Below are 18,748 nucleotides of genomic sequence, written 5' to 3'. Positions count from 1 at the left end.
CGGAATTTCTAAAAGGAACTCTGGTGGCTCTTGTCAGTACTGCTGACCAGGCCACTAGAAGTCTAGTTGGAGATTCAGTGAGGCTAAGGCAGGCTCCCTGCCTGTCCTTGCCCTGTATGGCTCCTAGAAGTGGTAACATGTCTCTGCAGCCCCAAGGTAAAGGGGCTTCCAGGAAACCTCAGCGTGCGAATGCCACCCTGCCCACCAGCTCTGCAGCTCCCATTGGTCAAAACCACAGCCAACAGGAACAGCAGGACTAGTACCTGCAGGCATGGGCAGCACATAATGCCCCCTCACCCGCTTACCCATCCATCTAAGAGCTGGGCATGTCCCACTTCCAGGAGCCATGCAGACCCAGGACAGACAGGGTGCTTGCTTTAGTCCAGCTGCACTACCAACTAGGAGCTACCTGAAGTAAGGTAAGTTCAGCCCAACCAGAGCCCTCATGCCAAACTGCCTCTTGTACTTCAATCCTCTTCCCAGCCCTGAACTGCCTTCTGCACCCAAACTCCCCTTCAGAGGTTTTATCCCTTACTCCCTTCTCACCCCAAGTGCTGGCTCCAGCCCTGAGCCACCCTCTTGCATCCCAACCCTCCCATCTTTAGTACACCTGAATGCCAACACTCTTATCTGGAGCCCATACCTCAACCTCCTGCCCTAGTCCTGAGCCAGCACTCACAATTCAGTTCCCTTGCCTCCAGCCCATAGCTCCTCCTCATAGTATCAGCCGCTCATTTATGGCCCCACCTGAGATTCCCAAATGAGCCTGAACACCAACACCCTGCCCCAGCCTGATGAAATGGAGTTATGAAGGTGGAAGGAGGGAGGACGAAGTGAGTGGGGAGTTGAGCCCCACAGAAGGCGTGTGGCCAGAGTGGGGCCTGAGAGAAGAGATTGGGCCAGGGAGGAACAAGGGTCTTGGTTTGGTGCGATTAAAATTTGGCAAGCCTGCAAACTCAGAGGCCACCAATCCAACAGGTTACCCTGCAAAACTTATCAGGAGATGGTGATGCCCACTTTATATGGTGTGATGCCAAAGTTTTTGGATCTGATTGCAAATGTCTAGAACATACACAAAGGCTTATTCACAACTGAGGATACGAGTGCTACCATAAGCTCTGTGTGAGATCACTGTGTTCACATGGAGCTCACTGAAGTACTGGAACTTTAATCTGGCACCATTTCATTCCTGAGCTCCATCTCCAGCTGAACTCCAACTGTAGCAAGCTTTCTGAGAAAAATTGTTCTTATTTAAAAACAACTAGCAAACAAAACCCAGTCATATAGATTGAGCCAGATCTCAAAGTTATAACAAGTGTACAGTCAACTTTGTCCTTAACACTCTATATTGTTACCCCACAGTTAGAATTTTGTCAGAAACATTTCCATGATATCTGGGCCCCTGCAGGAAGGTGGATTGTGTTTTCCTAAGCTCTGTAAAACCACTCACAGTAGGTTTGATTCAACACAGATTGCTTGAAGAAGGATGGACTGATATTTTCTTTGGCTGCTATACTGTTTTGCACCATATCTGTGGTGAACACACATTTTTTCCCCTCAGTTTCCAGTGCTTTTCAGTGATCACAAACTACACGATCATCACAGCTTTCCTAAAATAGCCTTAAAGATCTGACGCTGAATTTCTCCTCTGGGAGAGTTCATTGCATCTAATACTTTGAGGTCATAGAACATACACTTCTTGTTTATTCACAGGACAAAATGAAAACCATAGTCCCAGAAAAAGGCCAAGGAGTCTTGTTTAAGTGGGAACCAGAACATCTGATTTTTGAAGTCCTTTCAGTTTATGACACTATGTATTATCTTTTGTGTTTTCAACAGAATTATGGTTGCAGTCAAAATCATGTTGCAGCAAAAAGAGAAAAGTTATATAAGAAGGAAATATACTTCTGCAATCATAACACTTTCCTCAGAGGTGTAGTGTGAGTCTTAAATTATCGGTGTTTAAAAATATTTAAAGATTCTCTGATGGTGGGTATTGCAGAAACACAAAGTGATATTATTATTACCAAGCAACTGTGAATATATAGCATTCTCCTGATCTCCTGCTATTTCAAGGTAGCCATAGCCTAAGAGACTGAATTTTATGGAGACAGCAAAACAACACAGCAATAAATAAGAATGGGTGAGAAAACACTGTAACAAGCCTACGATCAACACTGATTTTAAAAAAAGAAAAATCCTGTGTAGAAATCAGGAAAAAATGCCAGTAGATATTGTATTATCATTGTCTGTTATTGATATGAATACATTGTCATCTAGGATATAATCTTTCATTAAATAACTGTTACAGTTTGCTTCCTATCTGTATTTTTGAGTAACAATTTTTCAGTTGCCTTAACAAAGTCTATACAATCTATTCTTTTTATCCTGATCTTATTCAGGATACCTCCTTTCACTTATGTGACAGTACTATTCATCAACTGTATTCAGTAATCTTAGGCTTTCTGTTGCAAAGGTATTTTTAATAGTCTCTTGAAATCAAAGAGAATCTTCTTACACCTCAGGGTGTGACTTTCAGGCTGGGTCTACATGTTCCCCTTCCTTTCAAAAGGGGCATGTTAATGAGCAGGTTCGAAATATGCTAATGAGGCACTGCAATGAATATGCAGCACCTCATTAGCATAATGGTGGCCACGGCGATTCGAAAGTGCGGCTTTTCAAATCGCGCACTGCCCGTGGAGACGGGACCTTCCGAAAGGACCCCCCCTTCTGGTGATCGGAAGAAGGGCTTTCAAAAACTGGGAGGGGTCCTTTCGGAAGGTCCTGTCTCCACGGGCGGCGCGTGATTTGAAAAGCCACACTTTCGAATTACCGTGGCCGCTATTATGCTAATGAGGTGTTGCATATTCATTGCAGCACCTCATTAGCATATTTCCAACCTGCTCATTAACATACCCCTTTTGAAAGGCAGGGGAATGTGTAAATCGAGCCTAAATGTTTCAACACTTGTAAACCTCTACAAAGTATCAGTGCACAGGTCTGTCTGTCTAGCCACACCCGGCAAAGTATAACTTCATTACTCCTCAAGGCCATTTCTACACAGGCCACTTTCCTCGAAAGTGGCATGGTAATACACAGCCCGAAATAGGCTAATGAGGCACGGATGCAAATTCCCCATGCCTCATTAGCATACGGTCACGTGATTTGGAGTCCGGAAGACCATTCTTCCGGATTCCACAACGCCATGTAGAAGCGCAGCCCCGGGGGGTCTTGCGGAAGGAAGTCCTTCTTCCGGAGGCCCCTTCTTCCCAAAAATTTTCGGGAAGAAGGGGCCTCCGGAAGAACGACTTCCTTCCAGAAGCTCCCCTGGGGCTGCGCTTCTACATGGTGTTGTGGAATCCAGAAGAATGGTCTTCTGGACTGCAAATCACATGACCGTATGCTAATGAGGCATGGGGAATTTGCATCTGCACCTCATTAGCATATTTTCCGCAAAGTATTACCATGCCACTTTTGAAGAAAGTGGCCTGTGTAGAAACAGCCCAAGATATTAGGTTATCTCAATCTGGCCGTGTCTACACATGCACACTACTTAGAAGTAGCGGCGCCAACTTCGAAATAGCGCCCGTCACGGCTACACGTGTTGGGCGCTATTTCGAATTTAACTTCGACGTTAGGCAGCGAGACGTCGAAGTCGCTAACCCCATGAGGGGATGGGAATAGCACCCAACTTCGAAGTTGAACGTCGATATAGGGCACATGTAGCTGATCCGCGTCCCGCAACATCAAAACAGCGGGGTCTGCCATGGTGGCCATCAGCTGAGGGGTTGAGAGACGCTTTCTCTCCAGCCCCTGTGGGGCTCTGTGGTCACCATGTGCAGCAGCCCTTAGCCCAGGGCTTCTGGCTGCTGCTGCTGCAGCTGGGGATCCATGCTGCATGCACAGGGTCTGCAACCAGTTGTCGGCTCTGTGGATCTTGTGTTGTTTAGTGCAACTGTGTCTGAGAGGGGCCCTTTAAGGGAGTGGCTTGCTGTTGAGTCTGCCCTGTGACCCTGTCTGCAGCTGTTCCTGGCACCCTTATTTCTATGTGTGCTACTTTGGTGTGTAGATGTTCCCTCGCAGCACCTATTTCGATGTGGTGCTGCCCAGCATCAAAGTTGAACGTCGACGTTGCCAGCCCTGGAGGACATGTAGACGTTATTCATCGAAATAGCTTATTTCGATGTCGCTACATTGAAAGCGTGCACGTGTAGACGTAGCCTCTTTGTTGTAAAATTTTCAGGTGATCATATTGAAGATTCCATTTTGTATTACAGTTACTTTTACCTGAAAATTATCCAAGTTCTTCCCTTTTTGTAATTACTGTGATTTTATTTATTTCATGATTATTTTTTATCTCGTCAAAAAAAAGCAGTCACGTAGCACTTAAGTTTTGATAGAATACAGACTAACATGGCTATCTCTCTCTGTTACTTATCTCATATAGTATTGTTTATCTCATATACCTGCCTTCCTTTCTGTCCCCATTTTGATAATTTCTATGCATAATTAGCTATAATTTTGGCATCTGCTTCTCCCATCTCTGCCTCCCCTTGAGTTTTAAATTGCTATCGTTTAAGTAGCCATTTGCCATGTCTTTCCTCACTATGCAACACTTCCATTTTTATTATTTGAGCATCTGTCCACGGGGCTCTGGCTAGAGTTTTAAGGGATCATTTGCAAGGAAAAAAATTAACATCTGTTTTTCAAACTATGTGAGAAACAGGCTGAAAGTGTCAGAATGGATGTAAAACTTTTTTGGTATTTAATAACAGATGATGGAGGAAAGTGGTGAGGTGCTAGCGAAACAACCATTCTTTTCCTACAGGGCTGGCCTGTTTACTCTGCTCTTCAAGAGTCTTGTTTATAAGTTTGTTGTAGTTAGCAATGTTCTGCCTGACTCAACTCCTCAACATCTGCGTTCTGTCAAGGCTTCCTGATGAAAAGCAGCAGAGTGTTGAACTGGGAAATTCTTGGGTAATAGAGAGCCAGGTAGCAACGTCAGTTTAGAAATGAACAGGCACAAACTATTACAAAAGGGAGAATGAAAAATGACTGCTGCGCTGAAGTAAAGCCTGGCTTGTAGTTAATGATCCCAGGAAGAGGGGCCCTTGGCTATCTTCCTTATGAGCCTTAGCAGATAGTAAGTAGCTGCCCTGGAAACTGCCCCTTCCTGAAAGCCTTTCAATTTTGAGCACAATGATTCACATGTGATTTTTTTCCCCAAGGTGTGGGACTGCAGATCCTGAAAGTAACCTCATACTAAGACTATCTGGTGTGTGGGTCTGGAAGAGGGAGTAGATTACATCCTATTATCAGTGTTTTGAAATTGTGCTAAGTGGGTATGTACATTCACTGGGCTGCCTTTTGGAAAGGCGGAATGAACAGAATGGAAGCAATTGGTTGTTGCTGGTACAGGGACAAAAGTGCGCCTAAGTTGGTTTTACATACGCCATATGCTTGTCCTCACTAGCCCCCAACATAAATAAGAGCAATCTTGGCACTGCTGCAACTTATATTCAGGCTGTCACCAGGTGGCATGACCTGAAGCGCAATGCTCTCTGATCATTCCTCCTCCATCCATTTCTTTATGCCAGAGGCTTCAAGTGGAGTGGCATAGAGTGATGCTTGCAACAGTCACTCACTGGGGGAACCCTCCTGCACTGGCAATACTCTTAGGGCAGCTTCTGCCCCCTAACTATGGCCCTTTGCTCTTTCCAAACTGAATAAAGGATCTAGGGTACAGTGGAGAGCAGACTTCCAGGATGTCAACAATTGATTTGTGTAGGTGGCAGGGATGTCCTTCAAAATTGTCACCACTGGGAATATTCATGAATTCTTTCCTTCTGTTTTATTTTGGCTTTGGATATTATTTAGGGATGTGATAAACTATCTGGACCATTGGTTTACAGCCTTTTCAGTAACATGGCACATTTCAATGACACAAACAATTCCATGGCACACCCATTTTTATTCTGTCTGAATCGACTGTGCAGGAATGCAGAGCCACAGCAGAGGGAAGGGGGAATTGATGACTCTGTGCCAGCTAGGGGCTCAGGCAGCCTTGCTGCCAGTTGGTGCAGGGTCATTATTTTCCCCTCCCCTCAGGTCTTTGAGGCGGGGGATAACTGATTACCCTAAGCCAGCTGGGGACTCAAGCAGCTATGCTGCCTGATTCCCATCTGGCACTGGGTTGGTCAATTTCCCCTCACAGAGGCTTTGAAAAGTAGCTGTGGGAGGGAAGGTGATGACCCTGTACCAACTGGGACTCAAGCAGACTTTCTGTTTGAGCCCCCAGCTGGGATAGGATCATCTCAGTGTGCCATGAAATTTCATCAATTCCCCCTTCCTCTTGGCTCTGAAAACAGCTGTCGGGAGGGGAAATTGATGAAATTTCCACAGCACGCTTTATACAGTTCTCATGGCACACCAGTGTGCCACAGTACACTGTTGTAAACTACTGATCTAGACCCCCTCCTGTTCTCCTTCCCCCATTCCTATGGTCTCAATAGCATCAATACAGTGATTAATGAAAACAGTAGGAAAGTTAACAATTTAAATCAGTGTGAAAGTGAGGACTGGAGAAATATGTGCTAATATTGTGCATCTTGGGTGTGAGCCAAAGCCCATTGAAATCAGGAAAGGCTTTTCACTGTTTTCAGTAGGCTTAGGATCGGTCCACTGGAGCAACTACTGAGAAATTCCCATTAATTCCAGTGTCTATTACTCAACTGATATCTTGAAACAATGTTTTGTTTTGGCTGACTGGTTGTTCTCTCTCTCTCTCTTTCTCATTTCCAGGGGGTATTTTTGAATGTGTGGAATCTGGTCCAATGGGAGCAGAGGAATTGGCCTTCCGATTTGCTGTGAACACAATCAACAGAAATAGAACTCTCCTGCCAAACACCACATTAACATATGACACCCAAAAGATAAATCTCTATGACAGTTTCGAAGCATCCAAGAAAGGTGATGTTTTGCATATTTAAACTATTATGTCAGCAGCTGAAACTCACTTGGCTCACCCACCTGAATAAATGCCTGTCAGTAAACTATTCAGAAATGATACTGTACAAGGTTAAAACATGCACAGCTGACATCAAAGAAGAGCTTTAAAAATTGTTCTTTATAAGTAACAGTTTTTTTTTTAAATCACGCGTACTTATTGATTCCCCTGCCTTCCAAAAGAATATTATTTAGTTATCTATTTCAGTTCTTGGTTGTACTCTGGCCAGCTGGTAGGAATTAGTGAAGTGGACAAGAATGCAGGTCCCCTCAATCTCCTTTAGTGGAGATGGCACAGAAGTACAAATTATGGTACATCAAATTTAGCTACCTAATTAATGCAGGAGAAATTGTGTATCTTAATTTGATCTTCCTCTTAGTGTAGACTTGCCCTGCAAGTGAGCCTTCCAGCTGGGGTAGATAGACTCAATGGCAGCATAGATGTTGTGGCACTGATGGATACTCACACTAGCCACCTAAGCTTACATTCACTTGGGCATTAGCTCCAGTCTCTGCTGATGCCAGTGTCCACACTGCTGTTTTTAGCATGCTTGCTTGAACCCTGCTAAGACAAGTCCGCTTACCCTGCCGGGAGGTTTTCTCACAGTTGCAGTACATATCTTAGATGAGAGGAATCACAATGGAGTGAAGACATACTGCATAGATCCAGCTGCTGCTTTCAGTATCCATTAACATGACAGAGGTCTGAACCAAACTCTTTGATTTAAGCTGTTCAGACTCTGATGTTCTCAATTTTGTGATAATACATAATTTGTAACTGATAACTTCTTCCTGTATACTCAGGAGCCAATTCAGTTCTCAGCATTTAATCACTTCCTTAAGTTTATCCCTTTCTGGCAAAGCATTTAAGCATATGCTTAAGTCACCCTGAAGTCAATGGCACATAAACGTGGATATATAAATTAAATCTGTGATTAGGAACAAAGAGGGATGAACTGCTTCATCAGCGGCTCCAAAATTTGCTTAAAAGTAAATGGATTATTTTTTAGTTTAAACTGATTCCCATCATTGTGAGGCCTGTGTAGTTTCAGACCTTGCTACTATACTTTCTGAACCTCTGCATTGTGATACTTCATACATCCTCTAACACTGTTCTGTGTTCTCATACATAATAATGTAAAAAGAGAAGTCCTGCTGTGTTCTCAAATTTGTCTTTCTGGTCTTTTAAAACACAGAGTTGCTTGATTCAAACTAGTGTTAGCTTACTTTCTATGCAAATGCATTTTTTTTTCTTTACCAGAGAGGTAATTGCATAGGTTTTAGAATAAAAAAAAATATAGTCAGAATGGTGAAGAGATAACAGGTGCACTGTTCAGCTAATAAGATTTTATCAGAGGTTTCTAGTTTAGCGGAAAAAGTGGCATGAGGAAATGTGTCGAGGCATGTGTGTGAGTGAAAATGAAAACCGACCATTCAGTGGGCGTCCTGCGACCCAGGAGCTGCAGGTGGCCCATCAGTGTAATCTGATTGCCGGCCATGAGGTATTTTGCTATCTGCAAGCACTGACAGCCCTCCCTCCCTCCCGCAGCCCTCAGTGGCTGCAGTTCTATGTTTCTAACCAATGAGAGCTGTGGGGGGTAGTGCCTGCTGGTAAAGGGGCCCAAGAGAAGGTCATGCTGCTGCTTACTGCAGCTCCTGTTGGCTGGGAGCAGCAAACCATGGCCATAGGGAGCTGTGCTTGTGGATGGTCAATGTCAGCAAAATGTCTCATGGCTTGCAATCAAATTACCTTAATTTGGCTCATGAGGCTTATGTCCACCACTGCATTAGTGAGTGTTTTTATATAATCTCAGTTGAACAAAAGTTTCTGATGCTACTGGGAAATAGATGGGAAAGATCAAAATAAAAAGCTTAAATGTTGCTCCATCAAAATTAACTCAATGTTCAGGACACATTTAACAAACAAATGGGAATTAAGGGATTAAGTTTGGCTCAAAATACTGAGCAATGAACTTTGGAAGGGCTAATTATCTTGACAATTCATTGGGATGCGTGTGGAGAAAAGGGTAAGGTGTCTTTCTCGTGTGTGCTATAATGAAGTATTTTCATTAAATGAAATATTTAAATAACTATGTTAGGGCTGTCAACTAATTAAAATTAATCATAATTAATCACGTGATTCATTGTGCTGTTAATAATAGAATACCATTCATTTAAGTATTTATCTAAGTATTTTCTACGATTTCAGATGTGATGTATTATTTTCAATTACAACGCAAACTACAAAGTGTAAAGTGATCATTTTATATTTATTTTTAATTACAACTATTTACAGTGCAAAAAAGGAAACAATAGAAATGACATTTTTCAATTCACGTTAAGTCCTGTATTGCAATCTCCTTATTGTGAAAGTTGAACTTACAAATATAGGCTTATGTACCAAATAGAACCTGCACTCAAAAATGAAACAATCTAAAACTTCAAAGTGTACAAGTCCACTCACTCCTACTTCTTGTTCCTCCAAGCTCTCAGATGAGCAAATTTATTTACTTTTGCAGACAATAACTCTTCCCATTTCTTGTTTACAGCATCGCTTGAAAAACAGAATAGGTGTTCATACGGCATTGTTGTCAGGCCCATGTCAGAGGGAGGTGAGAAGGGTGCATTTGGACCCTTCCAATGGGCCGCCCCACTACTTCCCTGCTCTACCCCTGATCCCCGATCCCTTCCCCAACCCGCCTGACCAGGGATTACCTAGGGCAGAGGGTTGCAACCTCAGGGGATAGCCTCCCCAGCACTCACCATGCAGCTCTCCACTGGACCTTCCCGGCCTGCTGAGTCCTACTTCTCTGCCCCAGCTCAGTGGGCTGGGACAGCCTGTTGAAACATTGCATGATCAGTGCTGGGGAGGCCATCGGGAAGTGATCCCCCATGGCTGTGGCTGCTATTACCTGCCTGCTCCCTGCCCCAGGTAATCCTCCCATTCCCATCTATAGGAAGGCTGGGGCAGCCACCGCAGAGCCTGAGGTAGCTCCCCATCTGTCCTATGGATGAATCAGGAGTCTCTCCCCTACTCTGGGCATTGGGCCATGTGTGAGTGGTGTGACACATGCACAGCCTGACACTGCTGCTGCACAGTGTAGCCACTGCTCCGCCATTGGATCATGGGCCTCCCCATGCTGCATGTGGCTGAGGCAAGGAAGCCTCAGGCTGCACAGAGTGGCCGCTGCCTCTGCCACCAGACCAATGCTGAGGCACAGGAGCTGTCCTGCTCAGCATGATGCCTAAGTAAGAGACCCACTTCAAACCATGTGCTAAGTGATCTCCTCTTCACTGCTTTTGCTTTTTTTCCCCACTTTAACTGCTAATTTTTGGTACTTGTGTTTCTGCTGCTTCCAGTTCTGGTCATGTTTCTCCTTCTATTACTTCTGATTCCTCATTATCTGTACCTTCTGCTTCTTCTCCTGCTACAGAGACTGGGGGGCTCAGGGCAGGGGAGTTGGGCGTGAAGGGGGCCAAAGACTAGAATATTGGTTTTCACTTATGATATTACAGCAAGGTCCCAGAAGGTAATTTTGATAAGCCCTTTTATTAGTGTGTTACAGCCGGTGATAGGGGCAGCTGAAGAGCTTCAGGTTGGGAAGAGGGACAGGGCCCACTGTGTGTGTGTGTAAGGGGTAGTCTACATTTACAAAAAAAACCCCAAAGCACCCTCCCCTACAGAAATTCCCACATATGGGTCTGGTTGTGGTCAGCATCACAAAATATAGACTTTTTTTGAGTACAGTTATATGAGAAACATATCAAAATTTGTAAGTTGCACTCTCACAGTGAAGAGGTTGCACTGCAGTACTTGTACAAACCTGGTCTTTTTATGACTTTTACAGAGCACGTATTTGTTATCAAATATAATACAAAGTGTGCACTGTACACTTTGTATTCTTTGTAGTAATTGAAATCAATATATTTGAAAATTTAGGAAACATTCACAATATTAAATACGTTTCAGCTGGTATTCTGTTGTAGTTTAACAGTGCGATTGAGCATGATTAATTGAGTTAATTTTGAGTGTTAACTTGATGAAAATAAACTGTACCAAAAGGATTTTGATGGTACACTTTTGAGGTTATGAGCCAGAGAGACCCTCATATGCCTGAGTGGGGGTGCAGATACTCCTCTCACCCAGACACCCTGAACTGCTACTCTAGATACTAGATTAGAGCAGGCTCAGAGAGGTTGCTGCTTCCTGCCTGCCCTCAAAGAACAGGTGAGTGGCATGGAGCGGGTGCCCATTCATCAGCCAGTTCTATTGAATTAGCAAATGGTTGGGGCCTGGGAAATAACTTGTTATATGCAAAGTCTATAGTGGAACAGTCTGCCCCCTCATTCCCCTCAGGAAACAAGGAGGGAGTAGGACAGAAAATGTAACTATTTTCATAGAGCAGCACAGTAATTTGTGTTTCTAACATGGGCTGTGTCCAAAGATATCCTCTATCCTGTTATTGTTATGCTGCATTTCACAGGAGGTATATTCAGATGTCCCTTTTCAACCACAGAATGAGAAAGTACCTCTCTAGTTGCACTTAAGTGTATTAAATGCTCTGTAAAATGTTTCCGCTCTGACAGTTCATGGCTTCGTGAATCCAAAGTACTTTCGCACATTTGACAACCACTTCTATGCTGAAAGGTTTCCTAGTGAGGAATCAAAGGCTAAAGGTTAGCATAAAATGGAGTGCTTAGTGTGGTGGCTGCAAAACAGGTTTTTAACAACTGGTTTTATGCATTTGACTAGTTGCATGGTTCATGATTATGCCCATTAGTGAGCAAGCAGACATCACATCAGAAATGCAATCTGTTTACCTCTTAATCACACAGCCACCGTAGATGAGAGATTAATGAGTTTTTTAAAGTGCCACACAATACAGAAACCACAGGAAAGATCACAATATTTCCAACATGTGTGAAGAAAGAATTATTAAAATACAGTCCAAATTTCCCTCAATACATTAGAAAAAATATAGAAAAAGGCTAGGTTAAATCATGAACAAAATGATTGCACTCTAAAAATCCAAAAAAAAAAACATTTTAAAAAAGCCCATTGAAAAGCCATCTGGTAGCTATCACTGTTGTAGATCTCATTTACTGTATTTGCATAAAGCTTATAGACTGCACTCAGGGAGAATTAGTAGTATTAGTATTTATAATATATATAGTAGTATATATAGCATAATAGAAAGATAGGTTTAGTAATAGTAGAGAATTAATACAATTAGCAGAAATTGGAGGACGATGCTGAACTTTATTTTGTAGCAAAATGTAGTCACTTAATCCCCTGTCCTGCCCTGACAGTCATGTGGTTTTGTCCCTGTGCCTGTATAAAACCTCATTTAAGCCTTCAGACGTTTACAGGGGTGTTCCTGCCCAGTTCTCAATATGCAATCAGGGCCCTGATAGTATTTCTACTATTTAAACACATGAGAATTATTGATTTTAATTCATGAAAGGAGTGATATGTATATTTCTACTGCTTGCTTCATTGGCAGGCAGCAGTATTGACTTTGCAACAATACTAATCTTTCAGATCTCACATAAATGCCATTACCCTGGCTGTGAGATCCTTTTCTGACCATTTAACTTAACTGCCCAATTTTATTTTAAAAGACACAAACCGGTTCCATTTCAGAGATGCATGGACCAGACAGGAATATTTCTAAATATAGTGTCAGAATGTGTATAATAATGACCATTGATTTTCTTCTTTAATGAACACCAACAGTTAATCTCCTTAAAGAGAAATATTGACCTCCTGCATTCTGCTAGTCAATATATGCCTCTGAAAACAATCCATCCAAAGTCCACTTCACCATGAGTCAGTATCTGCTTAATGTTACATTGTCAGAATATGCTGAAATTCACTGCGTGATTTGGGTTATGGGAAAATTAGTCTGGGTAAACCGGTGAAGGAATTCATTTCTCAAGCTTGGGTTTGTAGATACAAGCCCATATCATTCCATGCCTGCTGTAAGCTGCATTAGAATTTGATTTCTCCTCTTCTCCTGCATCTTCTAAAAGGTGTGCTGGAGCCTTGGCCACTTCTGTTGACATTAGTGAGTTTTGACTAAACGTAGTGATGTGCTGTATATGTGCTCAGTAAAGTTCTTTTTCAAATCAAGGTGAAAAGTTAAAAGTGAAGTTCCATTTGGTGATTATTTAAAGGGAAAATCTCAGTGTAAATGTAAGTGTCAAACTTGAATAGAAAAGGAGATCCTTCCAAAAATGAGTTTATATTTTGCAAAGTGCCATTTCATTAGTGAGACTAGTACAATACTTTTTGGCACGTTCTCTCCTCTCATGACTGACAGAATTCTGTCTCCTCTTCAGCATGTGACCAGCTGTCCCTTGGGGTAGCAGCCATCTTTGGACCTTCCCATAGCTCTTCAGCTAATGCTGTGCAATCCATCTGCAATGCTCTGGGTGTTCCACATATACAGACCCGCTGGAAACACCAGGTTTCAGACAACAAGGACTCATTCTATGTCAGCCTCTACCCAGACTTCTCTTCTCTCAGTCGTGCCATCCTTGACCTTGTACAGTTTTTCAAGTGGAAAACCGTCACTGTTGTTTATGATGACAGCACTGGTAAGGCTAACTCATGGGCCTACATGCAGATCTATTTATGTATGTGTTGTGCTTGCTAATTATTGCACCTTTGCCCTTTAAATGATCAGAGGTAGTTCCAAGTGAAGCACAGGTAATTCTGGGCCAAAATGGTGTATAATATGTAACCTAGTTTTGTGTCCATTTATGCTTCATGTGTATGTTTTGTGCACACAACTCTTTTATTGCATGTGAATGCTTCATATGCACAATTATATATACACAGTTTTATTTATGTAAGAATCAAAAAGTAATAGATAAATGTTATATTGTTCCAATAAGCATCCGAAGGTCTTGCTATTTATCCAAATCTATCTCTGTGTACTTTGATTAAGAAATTGGGATGAACATTTAATGAGAGCAGACTTTCTTGAAAGAATCAGCTCATCGGATGGGTGAGGCATTGCTGGCATTAAGGGCGATGATACCTTTATCAAGTCTGAACAACAAAAAAGCTCCAGTCCCTTCTCATTGTATATGATGCAGAGATGAATGTTCTGAATGTGACCATGAATGCATCTGGGTTGATGAGGCTTCCCCCATCGTTCATTGGATTCAAAATATACACGAGCCATACCAGACTGGGCTTTTCTTGATAAGGGTCAATGCCCTCCTGTATTTCCTGAGTTTGGTTGACCTTTGGGTGATCGCAGATGCCTCTTCGGGCTCTGTGTGGCATCTTGGGTAGATTAAGGGGCCATGAAATGTGTGAGAAATCTTTCAAATTCACTCCCTGGTGGTGCCAAACTGAACAAACTCATAGTAGTTTTTGGAGATCTTCTTAATCCTCCATCTCTGTTTTTTATGCTTTGAGTAATGAGTTAATATTTTAAACGTTGACATTGTTATCTTAGGACATCTGAGTTAGCCCCATTGAGATAAAAGAGGCAGTTCATATTTCAAAGTTATTGTTTCAGAATCTGCTGACCTAACTGCATCAGTTATACTTGGTCATTGTTTTCAAATTTGTCTCTGCACCTATAATATCTAGAAGCTGGGGTTTCTTTTAAAATATAAGCTTAGATTCTGAAAAATAGGAAAGCAGCTTGAAAGAGGTGCTGCTATGTGAGATCTGAGAGTTCTTACTGAATCCTAGTCCTACTCACTTGTTTCAGCTAGGTTGGAAACATGCCAAGATGACTATGTTGGTTTCATGTATGGATAGGGCTGTGTAAAGCTTGTAGTGTAAGATTTGAAAAAGAAACTCTACAGCTTGGCTCCTGGGAGTTGAAAGCAAGGGAAACTTGAAGGCCCATTCTTATTTCTGTAACTAAATTCAGATTCGCTGATTCAGATTAGATAATGTGAATCTTGAACTTCCAACGGGGGAGTTCCCCACAACTTGCCCTGTTACAGACATTCTTGTATCCCAGGATGCTCTGAGAGGATCCATTATCACTAAAACAAATAATGAGAATTTTCCTAAAATTTTAGGTCTCTTTTAGTAAGTGGGGTCATTTGCAAGGCTTGTTAAGTAGAAGAGATAGCTGTAGAGGGTGATGGAAGGATGTCAGTTTTGAAGTGGGGTGTGCAAGTTTCATGGCTGAGTAATCAATATGATCTCAGGTTTGCTGAACTGTTGAGACATTTTGACAATTTTAAGACTTTTTCAACGTATTTTTGAAGTAAAATAATTTCCCTTGAAGCATTTTGGTTTCCATGAACTGACATTTTCCACTTAAACAAATGTCATTGAAAATATCATGGTCAGTTCTAATGCTCTAGTAAAGAATTTTACATTCATATAGTTGAGAGACACACACAAGCCTGGATAGGTAAGAGACATGAGGATGAAGACTGGGTAGCTCTTGCATCTGCTAAGTGCAATATACATACATTTAGCTTACAAAATGGCTACTTTAAATATCTGTATGAAAAGCTGCTATGAGTTCATTTAAATATTTGGTTATGTGGTTAGGCTTCTTTTAAATCAACCATGAATAAATAAACCAGTATATGTTTTAGAATTATTTTTGAATCAATTTCGAAAGATCCCATGAACCTGCACAATGTCAGCTGAATACTTTCAACCACAGCACCTCCGTCTTGGAGAGTTGCTCATGCCAGAAAGAAACCCGTAGTTGTAAAAAGAAACCTTTGAATCTTTTTGTGGTCTTGGCTGTAAATAAATTTAAAGTATACTGTGTAAAAAGCATCTCTTTGTTGCAAACTGCTCCCTTGGATACATCAAATACATCACTTCCAAGGGCATGCTGCTGGGAAGTCCACAATGTCTTCTGCTTTTGAAGTACTTAAGGGAGCAACTTTTTTGCTGAAAGAAACTCTCAGTCATAAAAAAGAGACTTTAAAACTTAAAGCTAGGCTGCAAATAGATGTTTTAAAAAAATTATTTCTTAAACAAGGAAAGTACTCCTGGCTGAGAAGGGCTCAGCTCCATTCATGAGTACTTCTAATGGAAAAATTGAATGATGGAGGTGGAAGCTGAAATGCCCAGGGACAGTTTGAACTGACACTAGGCCATTCAGTATTATAATGACCCTTTGACACTGAGGCTATTTCTACACGTGACACTTTCTCTGAAAGTGGCATGCTAAGAAATGGCCCACAATATGCTAATGAGGCATGGATGTAAATTCCCGGTCACATGATTTGAAATCTGGAAGACACTATTCTGGAGTCCTAAACAGTGTTTAGAAGCACGGCCCCCAGGCGGTCTTCCAGAAGCCCCTTCTTCCTGAAAATTTTCCAGACTCCAAATCATTTGACCTTATGTTAATGAGGTGCTGGGAATTTACATTTGCACCTCATTAGCATATTTCGGGCCATTTAAAGTGGCATGGTAGAAACAGCCTGAGTGATTTTGATCAGTTCCATTCAAATTAATGGAAGAAATAAAATTGCTTGGATGTTCATTTCGCATAGTTGTGTGGTTTGGGTAGGGAGTTGAACGTGCAAAAAAAGGGAAGATAAAGATCTAAGATAATTAATATTTTCTTGGTTCACTTCATTATCATGAAGACATGAATTTCCAGCCAAGACCAAAGGTGCTGATTGCTTGGGGTCTGATATTAGAAAACAATTAAGGATTCACTTAAGCCCCTAAGAGTGTACTGCTGCATCTGGGCTAAGAGTGCTATGCATCTCACAGGTATATGTTCTTAATGAGTTCAAGGTTGTAGCTGGGCAGACTATAGAACAGAGGATATTCTGTGCTGTGGAGTGGCATAGAAAAAGACATGGAGATGCTCATGGAAGAAAAAAGACCAAAGGTTGTCAATACTGGCTAAAATAGGGTCTACATAAGAAGTGTCCATGTTGAATAAGAAAGGCAGGAGATAAGATATGCAGAGCGTGGACAGAAAGGATGAAAAAGGTGGAGTTACATGTAAAGCAGAAGGAAAAGACTCAAAGAAGGGACTGAGGTAGACAGATTAATGGGATAAGGAGAAAAAAAACTTAGCAGACACATTTTGTATTAGTTGGAGATGGATATGGGGAATACCAGAGAAATAATGAAGATGGAAGATCTTGCAACAGATGAGAGTTCATATATTGGATGGAACTTAGTCAAGTCCTGGGACTGGGAAGGAGGGGAGATATTCAGGGAAGAAACAAGTTTAGGAGTTGTTGCATATTTATGGGCCTCTTCTTTCTCTCCATAGTTCTTCAGTACAGTTGTCTTGTGATCTTTGATGTGGCCCAGCTTTCTCCAGTTGGGGTCTGCAGAAACCTGGGCATCATTAAGGGAATTCCAGGGTGTTTGTGGGCCCCACTAATTAACTCCTCCTCCTCCCTCAACTCCTCCACCTTCCTTCCAGTGCTTCCTGCAGTCCGAGGCCTAGGACCACAGCAGGCTGCCTACCTTGGCTTCTTCTGTGCTGCTCATTGAAGTGGCCACCCCCTGCAGCAGCCCCTTGGTGCAGAGGTGAGTGAGTGCTGGCTCTATGGCTCCCACTGGCTGGTAACAGAGACCAATGGGAGCTGTGGGGGCAGTGCCTAATATTACAGAGGCAGCATTCAGAGCTTCTCTGGCCCCCCATGTATGTAGAAGCTTCAGGAACCTGGTGACTGTTTCTGCAAATTGTGATACATGCTGTCAGGACCCTTCACCCATCCTCCCCGCCCTAGCTCAGAGTTCCCTCCCACACCCAAACTTCTTCCTGGAGTTCAGACTTCCCACACACCCCAACCCACTGCCTTAGCTCAGATTCTGTTCCTGCATCCCAATCCCCTCATCATCAGCACCATCTTAGATCCTTCGGCCAGAGCCCTCACACCCCTCCTGCAAACCATTACCCTGCCCCAGCCTGGAGAAAGCGAGTTAGTGTAGAAGAGAGTGAGTGAGAGATGGGTGTTAATGCAGAGAGTGAGACTGGGGCTGCGGAGAAGGGGCAGGGCATGGGTCCTCTGATAAATATTAAAATAAAATGGAAGTCTTTGATTTGCTAGATTTTGAGAACTGCTGATATGGCCAGTCTCTTAAATTGTTGAAAACTGACACCAGAGCTCTCTATCAGTGTGGATACCGATTTAAAGACCTTGGGCCATGCCCTACTGTCATTCGTATTTGAGTCAATGACAGTTATACATAAAATTTGCTGATAGGATATGATCCAGAGTATTTTTGTTAATTTATGACTCGTTCATTAGTTAGATATGTGTAAATTACCCACTGATTTTCATTAAGTCCTCGTTAGGTTTGTGGATTTATTGCAGTCAGGTGGCTTCATGAAAGAAGAGAAAGAATGGCTGGTGTGCACATCAGCTTGCTCTCCCCTGAGTTCTAGTATCTCCACAGAGAGCAAAGGGGCACATAGCTTGTTAGTCATCACCAGAAGATAGAAAGACTAAATAGTTTGAATGTGTTTCAGTCTTTCTAATTCTGAGAAGTTCAGCTATATGAGATAATCTTCTTTAAGAAGGTGAAAGTACATCTACACTAGAAGTATCTGTCAACTGTAATGTCTGTCAACAGGGTTGTGTTGACAAACTCTGTTGACAGACTGCATCTACACAAAAAAAGCAGATTGACAGAGCAATCTACTCTGTCTCCAAAGAGCAGCCAGACTGCCCTGTCCTCTGTCAACAGAACAGCTGACTGGGAGCTCTGTGAACGGAGCTGCCCGGTGATCTGGAAGCCCTGTCTGTCGACAGAAGTGTCTAC

At 42.4% G+C, this 18,748-nt stretch overlaps 1 protein-coding gene across 1 annotated transcript in view; it reads left to right on the top strand.

Annotated features, from left to right (window-relative positions):
• Positions 1-18,748, top strand: part of GRIK2 (glutamate ionotropic receptor kainate type subunit 2) — a 610,734-nt gene that overhangs the window by 209,491 nt on the left and 382,495 nt on the right. The window contains exons 2-3 of the mRNA XM_074988838.1: positions 6,802-6,969; positions 13,348-13,605. Of these exons, the coding sequence (XP_074844939.1) occupies positions 6,802-6,969; positions 13,348-13,605 (426 nt within the window). The remainder of the gene's footprint in view (positions 1-6,801; positions 6,970-13,347; positions 13,606-18,748) is intronic.

Source organism: Carettochelys insculpta, chromosome 3, assembly GCF_033958435.1.
Source record: "Carettochelys insculpta isolate YL-2023 chromosome 3, ASM3395843v1, whole genome shotgun sequence".
NCBI lineage: Eukaryota > Metazoa > Chordata > Testudines > Carettochelyidae > Carettochelys > Carettochelys insculpta.
This window is presented reverse-complemented; position numbering and strand designations above follow the sequence as displayed.